The sequence below is a fragment of the Staurois parvus genome, unplaced genomic scaffold (genome assembly GCF_062004578.1).
Source record: "Staurois parvus isolate SC_StPar_1 unplaced genomic scaffold, SC_StPar_1.0 ptg000287l, whole genome shotgun sequence".
Lineage (NCBI taxonomy): Eukaryota > Metazoa > Chordata > Amphibia > Anura > Ranidae > Staurois > Staurois parvus.
In genome coordinates, this window is record NW_028318083.1 from 17,881,545 (window position 1) to 17,893,857 (window position 12,313).

Genomic DNA, 12,313 nt, shown 5'->3' on the forward strand with positions numbered 1-12,313 from the left:
ATTATTAAGCTTGTGATCTACCAGAACTCCAAGATCCTTCTCCACCATTGGTTCTCCCAGTTGTACCCCCCCTATTATGTATGATGCATGCATATTCTTAGCCCCCAAGTGCATAACCTTACATTTACCCACATTAAACCACAGTTGCCCAATTAAACAGTGCATTGTCCCTTAAGTGTATTTAAGGCCAGGTTCTGGTCATATCTGGATTGTAAGAAGGCCAGAGTATGAGGCACAGACTAATCTCTGCGGTAGAATTGCCTGTGTTCACACCAGGCAAAGAAGAATATCCAGGTACAATAATAGATATTTTTGGAAGTGGCTTTTTTGCTTTTAGCAATTAGGAGACAGACTGAATTAGAGACCTCTCTCTCTCCATCAAGACCTTCAACAGCCATGCCATTAAAGCCAGAGACAGAGAAGCAGGGGCCCTGATATAGCAGGTGTGGTCTATTTGGAAGAGGCCTGGAGATGTTTCCTAGACGTTTGTCTGCGAGTATGCCTGTGTGCCAGGTTTAGGTCAGTTTGGTGCAATGAGAATCACGGTTTCTTTCTCTTGCTGATTGCTGGATTTTGACTTGGCAGTTGAGGTCTGGATTGAGCATTGCAGAGCTCTGCATTTTTAGAACTTACAAGCTCCTGAGTAAGGGAATTTTGGATCCTTCCACTGTGGGAGAGGGAATTTTCCTCCTGTGAAACCTTTGATACATTTGTCAAGTGCCTCATAATAGAGGTGTGACATGCTTTATATATCACAGGGATCCAAGCATGCATGAATACTTTATCCTAGTGGCAGCATGGGTTTTGTTCAACTATAAATAAGCAGCAAACAGATACGCTCAACAGTCAGCATGATAATTACTGATGTCTAATGTATTCTGTACAGTTTTAGAAGCTTGATATAATTAAAAGGCAAAATACTCAGGAGATGCATGCTATCTTTAAAATATGCATATTTTCCTTTATTAAATATACCATCATATAATAAGCAATGTATATTTTATATCAGAAAGCACATATATAAACAGATACATTTCATATAATTTTGACTGAATGGTCACAAAACCATGAATTTCACCATTCCTGGGAACTCTGCACAACCAAGCTTTTGGTAGAATACAAATACTATTTTCTGGCTGCATAACCACTGAATGCTCCCTATCCCCTGAACAAGCTTCTTACTCCAAAATTCAGTCTTATTTTTACCAATCATAAGTGGCATAGCGACTGGGAGGACAGATTGAAAAATGGATTGGTTGCATGATTAGCACTACCTCACCTTGTCTGTTATACTTCCTGTACACACCTTGCTTTCCTCTTGCTCCCTCCATATATACATATACTCATTCTTTATTGAATATGTACGGTCAGGTAACAACATGCTTCAGCATGTTCATTGTGTGGCAGTCTGTGCATTACAAGCATAAATGGTATTTATACATATATGCATATTATTATTATTATTATTATACAGGATGTATATAGCGCCATCAGTTTGCTCAGCGCTTTACAATATAACGGGAGACAATACAGCAACAATACAGTTCAATACAAAAGGGAGTTGAGGGCCCTGCTCCTTGGAGCTTACAATCTAGGAGGGAGGGGCTAGTGGTACAAAAGGTAACTGTGGGGGGTGGACTGGTTGGAAGAGTAGAAGATTCCATTATTAGCTGAGGGGAGGATAGGCATCCTTGAAGAGATAGGTTTTCAGATATCGCCTAAAAGTGAAGTGAGTAGGTGATAGTCTGACAAATTGAGGTAGAGAGTTCCAGAGGATGGGTAATATATATATATATATATATATATATATATATAAAAACAGTGGGATACCCCTGCCACCCCTTCCACCCACCCTGCAAGGGTCAAATGCTCGTTTACATTTAGGCACCAGAAAAAAAGAAGGACTTATACTTACCTTATCCCTCACTCCCCTGGCAGCCAGAACTTAAATTTTCTCCCTGATGCTCGAGGCTTTGGATGGTGCCACAGCGTTCTCACATACAGTACAATGCAGGACTATTGGACCTACATTGTACTTGATGATTTCAGAGTGCCTGCAACCACTACAGCACCTTAGAGAAGAGACTATAGTACCCAGGCTTAAGGCATGAAGGGAGCTTGTTTGACTAAGAGACTAGGCAAGTACAAATCCTTTATACTGGTATCCTGAACATGAATGGTTATTCTTTGCAGTACAGAGGGAGTCCAATGGAGAGGATTTTTTTCCCCTGGAGTTCAGAATGAGGTTAGCACAAAGTCGTAAGCAGCGGTCAAGAAACTCTGATGTCATTCAGAAATATCTCAAACTGATGGAAGAATTTTGTATTCAGTGGGGCATAAAAGTATTTAGTCAGCCACTAATTGTGCAAGTTCTCCGACTTAAAAAGATGAGAGAGGCCTATAATTGGCATCATAGGTAGACCTCAACTATGAGAGACAAAATGAGAAAAAAAAATCCAGATTTTGAGTGCAAACCTCCTTCCATCAGCAAGGGCATTGAAGATGAAACGTGGCTGGGCCTTCCAACATGACAATGATCCCAAACAAACCGCCCGGACAACGAAGGAGTGGCTTCGTAAGAAGCATTTCAAGGTCCTGGAGTGGCCTAGCCAGTCTCCAGATCTCAACCCCATAGAAAACCTTTGGAGGGACTTGAAAGTCCGTGTTGCCCAGCGACAGCCCCAAAACATCACTGCTCTAGAGGAGATCTGCATGGAGGTATGTGCCAACATACCAGCAACAGTGTGTGCCAACCTTGTGAAGACTTACAGGAAACGTTTGACCTCTGTCATTGCCAACAAAGGATATATAACAAATTATTGAGATGAACTTTTGATATTGACCAAATACGTATTTGCCACCATAATTTGCAAATAATGGTGTTATATATACTGTGATTCCTTGTGAGCTATTATGAAGTGAGGCATTCAGTGGGTATACTACAATTATCTACTTGTCTAAATGTGATTGGTGCGCTGGCACTTACACAAACTCACTTAATAGTGTAAAATCAGCAATATGGGTATCTTTATAGTGCCGCGCTCCTATTTGTGTATCTATAAATCTATATCCAATCTGTTCTCATTCTGATTGGTAAATAACTAAATAAATCAAATATAAATCATTGTGATAAGTGATAGTCCATAGACTGATATATCTGGATAATTACCAATATATTAATAGTACATTCATCAAAAGACCTTAAGTTCATGTGGTGGATGATAATCAATAGTGAATAAATAAATAAATGGTAATAAACATATGAGTGTAATTACTGCCACTCTAAATTATATGTGATCAATCAAACCCTAATTGTGCAAAAAAACATATTTGAATGTGCACGTGCATAAGTTCATAAACAAATACAGTCTTTAGAAAGTGCAAAAAGTGCAGGTGATTCCTTAATTCCAGGTGTCTTGTGGTCTCCCTATGTGCTCACCTTTATATTTGCCTGAATAAATTCAGGCAAATAGACTTTTTGATCCTTCCAGGATCGGTGGGTTAGTATTCATGTGTTAGATATTCCAAGGTGTAGATATAGGTGCTCCTGTTCTCTCCTCCTTCTTCTTATTCAGCTGCTCATACACCGATAATAAGACCAGCTCTATCTCCTAATTCCCCTCCAGGGGTCACCTCCTTCTCATATCCTCCTTCCACCAATGTGGAGTTTGAGGGTCAGATGTGGAAGAAAAGAAAGGAAACCATAGTGTCTTATCAATTTCCCCCTGATGAAGTCACGTGACCCTGTGACGATACGCGTAGGGGAGGGGCTCTGACGTCACGACGTTGTATCGGAGAGGCTCGGCGATTCCAGTGAAGGCAGAGGCAGGCAAGGAGGGAGAGCAGTGGTAGAGGATTACTTACTGTTGACTGTGATATCTATGCTGCCCTGGACCACCAAGGAACTGCATATTGCTGTTTAATACCACTACAGGCAGAAATAAATTTCAATATTCTAAAAGGATAAGACACTATGGTTTCCTTTTTTTTCTTCCACATCTGACCCTCAAACTCCAAATCATGTGATTGTCTGGATTTTTTTTCTCATTTTGTCTCTCATAGTTGAGGTCTACCTATGATGCCAATTACAGGCCTCTCTCATCTTTATAAGTGGGAGAACTTGCACAATTGGTGGCTGACTAAATACTTTTTTGCCCCACTGTATGTCCAGCTGTACAAGTTCTGGGATCACACTATGGTGTTGTGGTAATGCGTCATACTGCACCATGTATATGTTAGTGCATTGCTGTATTACTCATTTTCATTGTGTGTTGCCATGCATCATGTTCCTGAAAAAGAAGGTCATGTTTGGTTTTGGCTGTACTGGGGTGCAGGCAGCTAATTAAAATCAAATTTGGCTGCCTTAGTGCACAGTTTCAGGAAACCTAAAATTCCTCTCTTGAAGTGGGCCTACAGTCCAGCAGTGGACTGTTACTCAGCATCCTCATTTCCAGTGCAGGGCTGTGGTCCCTGCATCTGTCTTGGTGTCATTGAAGACCTTAGATCTCTGGAGCATAGGAGAGAAGAGGCTGGGGTGACAAGTCTAACAGCATGGGGAAGCCTGCAGGAGTGGAAGATCGGATAATTAAAAGTGCTTTTCCAACTCCTCAAGACCGTAAACAGCAGTTAACCCTTGGCAGTGCAGGCACAGCTCCACTGCAAGAGAGGATGTTTAAGTTTCCTGGATTTCAGCTTTATTGCAAAGCATGTTAATGCTAGTGCACTCAGTCTTACCTCGGTTCACATCTGTGCGGGTGGTGCCGCTGCAGGACCCTCACAAATACCTACAGCTGCACCACCCACACAGAGGAATGCGGGACCTGCAGGCGGGTGCCATTAATTTTAATGGCACGCCGCTCGCACTGGAAATCGCAGCCATACTGGGAACCTTTGTTCCGTGCGGGCTGCGATTTCAAAAGTAGTGCAGGGACTTCTTCCTTTTCAAATAAATGGGCTCTTTGGCCCGCACAAACATACAGATGTGAACCAGAGCTTAATGTAAGGCATAATCACCATACAAAAAACTAAAGTTTTCCTTCATTAAAAGAAAAACTTCAAAAACATCAGGCTTGTCTGCACAACATAAAAAAAGAATACAAAAGAATTACAAATCAACTAGTCTCAATAATATCAGATACTCACATCAAGATTTTGCAAGCAGTACCAACAGAATGTGTGTTTGCAGTTTTTGCACATCATTTGTGCACAGCCTTCATTCCTCTCAATGTAAATATGACACACAGGACATTGCTTGATACAAGCATCTACATCTGTACAGGCAGACCTGAAAAGGAAGCAGGTCAAAATAAATGTGTCAATCAAAATACTTTTGTCATTTATTAGCCAAAAAAATACAACCGAACTGTTTAAATGCAGTGCCCAGCATGTTCTGCTTTTATGGATACGTTCGCTTAAACAAAACATCGGCAGTTGCTTATCTTGCACAGACACACAAGTCTTGTTTCCTTTGTTTTGACTACTTTTAAATTACGATATTCACCTTGATTCCATATCACATTGCATAACAATAATGATACCAGGCTCTGTGGAATTGTACATACACCCATCTGCTATGTGAGAAATGCATGAAGTGTAGCTGTATGTGTGCCCAAATAAATGTAATTATTCTAGCTAAACACTAAACAAACAGCTAAGTACACAGAAGAAGTACATACAAGGGAGTGGTTTTACCTGCCCTGGAAAAGATTTGTATTTCTGTCCATCCAGACCACAGTGTCATACCACACAGCTCCTGTTTGGGGAGAAGGTCTGATTTTTCTTTGCTGCAGTTCAGCAACACTAAAAGGTGGGTGCACATAGATCGAAATTTGGCTGGTTCAGCAAGAAACAGCTGAAATTCTGTGTGTGGCGGCCTGTTTGACAAATGTCGATTGGAAGATCGACTTCTGTTGAACGGGACGGTCGGAAAACTTTCATTCAATCAGCAGCTACAGCCAATTGGCTGCAGTGCCGATCAGTGTATTCTGTCAGTGGAGGAGTCCCAGCTGTCAGAACACAATAGCACAGCAGGGAGCATTCCTTGTCCACCTGTGGATGGGAGAATCCATTTGCTAGCTGAATGACAAAAAAACAAAACAAAAAATAATGGAGCATGTATATCCAGTGTAACGTGGTTGAAAACCCTGGCCTATATCCAGTGAAGTGACTAACCTCAGGGATACACAGAGATGAAACAAATCTTCCTACATAAGTTGTACCTGTTTATCTGCTGAAATTTGTCCTGTACATCCTTGTAAAACTCAGAAGGGAAAATCATTTTTCACAAAGCAGGAGGCAGGGAGCTGCAGTTACACACTGTATAAGAGTTCTGGAAGCTGATTGGAGGGAAGAGACATACTCCTTCACACAGCACACAGGAACAGAGCTGAGGCTGTCAATCACATTCTGTGTGCTGGAGGTCCCTCCCCTTTCACCTTTTTAGCTCTTGGTGTCACTAAAACTTGTCAGAAGTGACTCGTGCTGATAACAGTGGAACTAGACAGCAGAGAGAAATGATGCTTAGTGCTTTGGAGAAAAGCAAAGAAAAAACACTCTAGAAATACGTGCTTTCTTCAGATTCCATGTCTGAGGTTTACAACCACCTTAAGGCTTTTTAGATGTACAACAACATTGTTGTGCCTCTGAAACATGATCCGTGTTCAGAGCGCTTTTCAGAGGTGTTTTACAGGCGCCCATATGAAGCCTCCATACTGCCTCTTTTAACCCCAGTAAATTGCACACTAAGCTAGCTTTGTGGAAAATTTTGTGATAGAAAAAAACATTGAGTCGTGATGCTACTGCCAAAATGAGATTAAAAAATGGCAATGATTGTGGACAACTAGAGATGAGCGAATCGAACCAGGCGAAGTGGAATTCGTTTCGAATTTCAGGAAAAATTCGATTCGCGGCGAATCCGAATATTAGCATACTTCGGGTGCGCGAATCGGATTTTTCCCGATCAGCCGGCAAAAGTGTCCCTGCAGAGAGCTCCGCTATTTCTGACAGTTCTCTGACAGTTCCTTCACATGTACAGCGGTTGAAACATTGTATCTATTTGTTTCCATTTAGGATACAGATGTTTTTATTCGGAAATAGATACAATGTTTCAACCGCTGTAAATGTGAAGGAACTGTCAGAGAACTGTCAGAAATAGCGGAGCTCTCTGCAGATACACTTTTTGCTGTACTGGAATACTTCTTTTCATTCTACTCATTCTTCTTCTTTTCATTCTTCTCATTCTTCTTTTCTTCTTCATGAAAAGAAGAATGAAAAGAAGAATGAGAAGAATGAAAAGAAGAATGAAAAGAAGAATGAAAAGAAGAATGAAAAGAAGAATGAAAAGAAGAATGAAAAGAAGAATGAAAAGAAGAAGAAGAAGAATGAAAAGAAGAAGAAAAAGAATGAAAAGAAGAAGAAGAAGAATGAAAAGAAGAAAAAGAATGAAAAGAATGAAAAGAAGAAAAAGAATGAAAAGAAGAATGAGAAGAAGAAGAATGAAAAGAAGAAGAATGAAAAGAATGAAAAGAAGAAGAATGAAAAGAAGAAGAATGAAAAGAATGAAAAGAAGAAGAATGAAAAGAAGAAGAATGAAAAGAAGAAGAATGAAAAGAAGAAGAATGAAAAGAAGAATGAAAAGAAGAATGAGAAGAATGAAAAGAAGAATGAAAAGAAGAAGAAGAATGAAAAGAAGAATGAAAAGAAGAAGAAGAATCTTTTCATTCTTCTCATTCTTCTTTTCATTCTTCTTCTTCTTTTCATTCTTCTCCTTCTTTTCATTCTTCTTTTCTTCTTCATGAAAAGAAGAATGAGAAGAAGAATGAAAAGAAGAATGAAAAGAAGAATGAAAAGAAGAATGAAAAGAAGAATGAAAAGAAGAATGAAAAGAAGAATGAAAAGAAGAATGAGAAGAAGAATGAGAAGAAGAATGAAAAGAATGAAAAGAAGAATGAAAAGAAGAATGAAAAGAAGAAGAAGAATGAAAAGAAGAATAAGAATGAAAAGAAGAATGAAAAAAAGAAGAAGAATCTTTTCATTCTTCTCATTCTTCTTTTCATTCTTCTCATTCTTCTTTTCATTCTTCTTCTTCTTCATTCTTCTTTTCATTCTTCTTTTCCTTCTTTTCATTCTTTTCTTCTTCATGAAAAGAAGAATGAGAAGAATGAAAAGAAGAATGAGAAGAATGAAAAGAAGAATGAAAAGAAGAATGAGAAGAATGAAAAGAAGAATGAAAAGAAGAATGAAAAGAATGAAAAGAAGAATGAGAAGAATGAAAAGAAGAATGAAAAGAAGAATGAAAAGAAGAATGAAAAGAAGAATGAAAAGAAGAATGAAAAGAAGAATGAGAAGAATGAAAAGAAGAATGAAAAGAAGAATGAAAAGAAGAATGAGAAGAATGAAAAGAAGAATGAAAAGAAGAATGAAAAGAAGAAGAAGAATGAAAAGAAGAATGAAAAGAAGAAGAATCTTTTCATTCTTCTCATTCTTCTTTTCATTCTTCTTTTCATTCTTCTTCTTTTCATTCTTCTTCTTCTGAGGAAGAAGAAGAAGAAGAAGTAGGATGAAAATAAGAAGAATTCCAAGCCGGCAAAAAGTGTATCTGCAGAGCTCCGCTAAGTGTATCTGCAGAGCTCCGCTATTTCTGACAGTTCTCTGACATTCACTCCATACAGCGGTTGAAACATTGTATCTATTTGTTTCCATTTATGGAAACAAATAGATACAATGTTTCAACCGCTGTATGGAGTGAATGTCAGAGAACTGTCAGAAATAGCGGAGCTCTGCAGATACACTTAGCGGAGCTCTGCAGATACACTTTTTGCCGGCTTGGAATTCTTCTTATTTTCATCCTACTTCTTCTTCTTCTTCATCCTCATCCTCAGAAGAAGAAGAAGAGGATGAGGATGAAGAAGAAGAAGTAGGATGAAAATAAGTAGAATTCCAAGCCGGCAAAAAGTGTATCTGCAGAGCTCCGCTAAGTGTATCTGCAGAGCTCCGCTAAGAAATAGCGGAGCTCTGCAGATACACTTTTTACCGGCTTGGAATTCTCCTTCTTCTCATCCTTCTCATCCTTCTCATCCTTCTCATCCTTCTCATCCTTCTCATCCTTCTCATCCTTCTCCTTCTTCTCATCCTTCTCCTTCTTCTCATCCTTCTCCTTCTTCTCATCCTTCTCCTTCTTCTCATCCTTCTCCTTCTTCTCATCCTTCTCCTTCTTCTCATCCTTCTCATCCTTCTCCTTCTCCTTCTTCTCACCCTTCTCCTTCTCCTTCCTCATCTCCAAGGGCATTTAAATTAAAGGTACAGTGTTCTGCACTAATATAAAGGCTCTCTGAAGCCTAGAAACCCTTTTTATAAGTTAAATTCGTAGCGAATAAATTCGCATCGAATCGAATTTCTTCCTCAAATTCGGCGAATCAGCCGAATCGAATTTTTGAATAATTCGCTCATCTCTATGGACAACCAAATACTCTTTTACCAAGAGGAATAATGTGTTTGATAAAAATAATAGCAAACATCCCCCTTGCAGCTGAGTGTCAGACCTGCAGTAAGGTTGGCGCCATCATTTCTCCCATCATCTGCTGATCAGAGAAATTCTTTTATTTAAGGTACAATAACTGGTTCAATATTAGTGATGGCTGAAGATTTGTATGCCCTTGATTACTACATTTACGCTCATTGTGACTTTTTTTCTTGTGCTGCTATTCCTATGCAACTTAAAAGTGTTACTAAACTCACAACAGTAAAATCAGTCTGTATATGCAGTAAAGCATGCTTGTTATACTCACTGTGGAACCTAAGGGGTTAATCCTCTGCATTGTGCAAACAGGCTGTTAAATCCTGTCTTCTTTAATCCTCCCCTTATTCCACTGTCCTGACTCATCACCTGATAGAACAGAGCCTTGGGGACAAGCTGCACATTCTCAGTTTGGTGTGTATTGCGAGTTTTTTTTTTTTTGCTTGGGAGAGAGCATGTGATCAGCACAGGGCCAATCAGCACTGTCCAGGCAGAGGGTCAGGGGCCCTGCAGTATCATAGGACAGTGAGAGAATGAAAACTACTCCTACAAGCTTTAACTAGTGCTCAGCTGGGCACTGATAGAAGCCACAAGACTGCTCTAACTGCTGATGAGAAAAAGTATTTATCAGTTTATATTTACTAAAATAATTGCATTTCCATGTTCTGTGTAATGTGGGAGACCAGATATAGTGAATGCAGGGTCCTGTGTTTAGTAACACAATAAATCCCCTTTTTTCTACAAAGCTTGATTTGGTAGATGTACAGTATGTACCATATATAAAGCAGTTTACCGTATCCTTGTGGAAATTAATTTTGTATAACTGTGATTTATAACTGTGATGTTATCATGCTTTTTGGGCACAATTCACCAAGCGGTATCCTACCGTATCCGAGTATGCAGTAGGATACCGCACAGCATTTTTCAAACAAAAATTTGAATTCAGTAAAAAACGCTACTAAAATACCGCATGATTTATATTGTCAAGTCATGCTGTATATTAGTAGTAAAACCACGCGTTAATGTTTCAGCCATCAGCATGGCAGGTCACGAAAGGGGGGGGGGGGGAGCGAGCGCCCCCCCCCTCCTGAACTATACCAGGCCACATGCCCTCAACATGGGGGGGGGGTGCTTTGATGGGAACAAGGGCCTTTTCCCCACAACCCTGGCTGGTGGTTGTGGGGGTCTGTGGGCGGGGGGCTTATCGGAATCTGGAAGCCCCCTTTAGGGCCCCCAGATACCGCAACCCACAACTATAAAAAAAAAGTATAGTGTGAAAAAGGACAGGCGACAGTCTTTGACAAGTCCTTTATTAAAAGAAGGAAAATAAAAGAATGTTCCCCAAAGTTGATCAATCAAAATAAAGGACTTGTCAAAGATTGTCTCCAGTGTTTTTTCACGCTACACTTTTTTTTTCGTGAATGGATAGCGGTACCATGTACCACATACTCATTCACATACGGGGGGGGAGATTCCAATAAGCCACCCGCCCGTAGACCCCCACAACCACCGGTCAGGGTTGTCAGGAAGTGGCCCCAGCCCCCCACCCCAAAGCACCCCCCTTGTTCAGGGCATGTGGCCTGGTATGGTTGGGGGGGGGGGGGCTAGCTCATCCCACCCTTTCCTGACCTGCCGGGCTGCATGCTTGAATAAGAGTCTGTATGGATTTTGGTGTGGGGGTTCCCCTCAAAACCCATACCAGACCCAAAGGGCCTGGTATGGATAGAGGGGGGGACCCCATGCCGTTTTTTAATTATTTTTTAATTGCCGGCGATTATTTCCATTCAGCTGTCAGTGGGGAACACCGCTGACAGCTGATGACTCATAGGTTGTTAAGCACTTCGCGGCCAACCATTCCTTAACAACCCATGACAGTGCTGACATATACCAGTACATACCGCATGGCTGAACCACTACTTAATTACCGCATGCATTTAATCATTTCCTTTTGTGAATTGACTTTAAAGGTCTTTTTCTGCAGTATTTACAGAGTGTTTTTGCTATTTTCGGTAAATACCGCATACTAGCAATAGTGAATTGACATATTCAGTATCACATGTGATATATGGTCATGTGACTGACTTAACTAGTGTGATAAGCTTTAGTGAATTGTACCCTTTGTCTTTCTATTGTATGAGACACGATTTATGGCACTATATTTCTGTTTGTTTTCTCATGTAAAATTAAAAAAAAAAAAAAAAAAAAAAAACTTTCAAAAAAATTATATATCAAACTCCACATCACTGACCAGAAGCAATAATAAAAGGCATAATATTTGCAAAACGTGTTCTTACATGTGCACTGTAGCAGAAAGAGTGATTTAACCAGGAAATGTTCTTACAAGGTCAGTGTTTTTGCTTATTTCTCTCTTTTTGTTCCATATTATCAGCCAAACACAGACCATCTAATGACTCAAGAAATCCATATCAGATTATCTCACCTATTCCTGTTCACTGATTATCCAGTAACTACCGGCTAGAAACCTTGAACCTTTTTAGGGACAAAGGTTAAAAAAAAAAAAAAAAAAAAAAAAAAACACATTTGAAGTTCTTGATAGATTCAAAGCATTCTTGCTTTCTGTGTATATTCGTATTCACTGAGCCCACATCTAAAAGCTACCCACAGGCCCCAAAAGTGCAGGCCCCATCCGACCCCTAAAAGACCTCTACATTTATATTAAATCTGAACTCCAAATAGATATAAAAAGCGCAATGCAGATCTGTAGTCATTACAGAATTAAATGTATTTTTTAAAGCAAGCATGTCCATAACTGAAATCGAGGAGAGAGAGGTGCGCCAG

General features: G+C 39.8%; 1 protein-coding gene across 1 annotated transcript in view; it reads right to left on the minus strand.

The window, feature by feature from the left end:
• Positions 1-12,313, minus strand: part of RNF144B (ring finger protein 144B) — a 110,440-nt gene that overhangs the window by 23,218 nt on the left and 74,909 nt on the right. Inside the window, exon 6 of the mRNA XM_089682265.1 lies at positions 5,143-5,284. Coding sequence (XP_089538391.1) covers positions 5,143-5,284 — 142 coding nt within the window. The remainder of the gene's footprint in view (positions 1-5,142; positions 5,285-12,313) is intronic.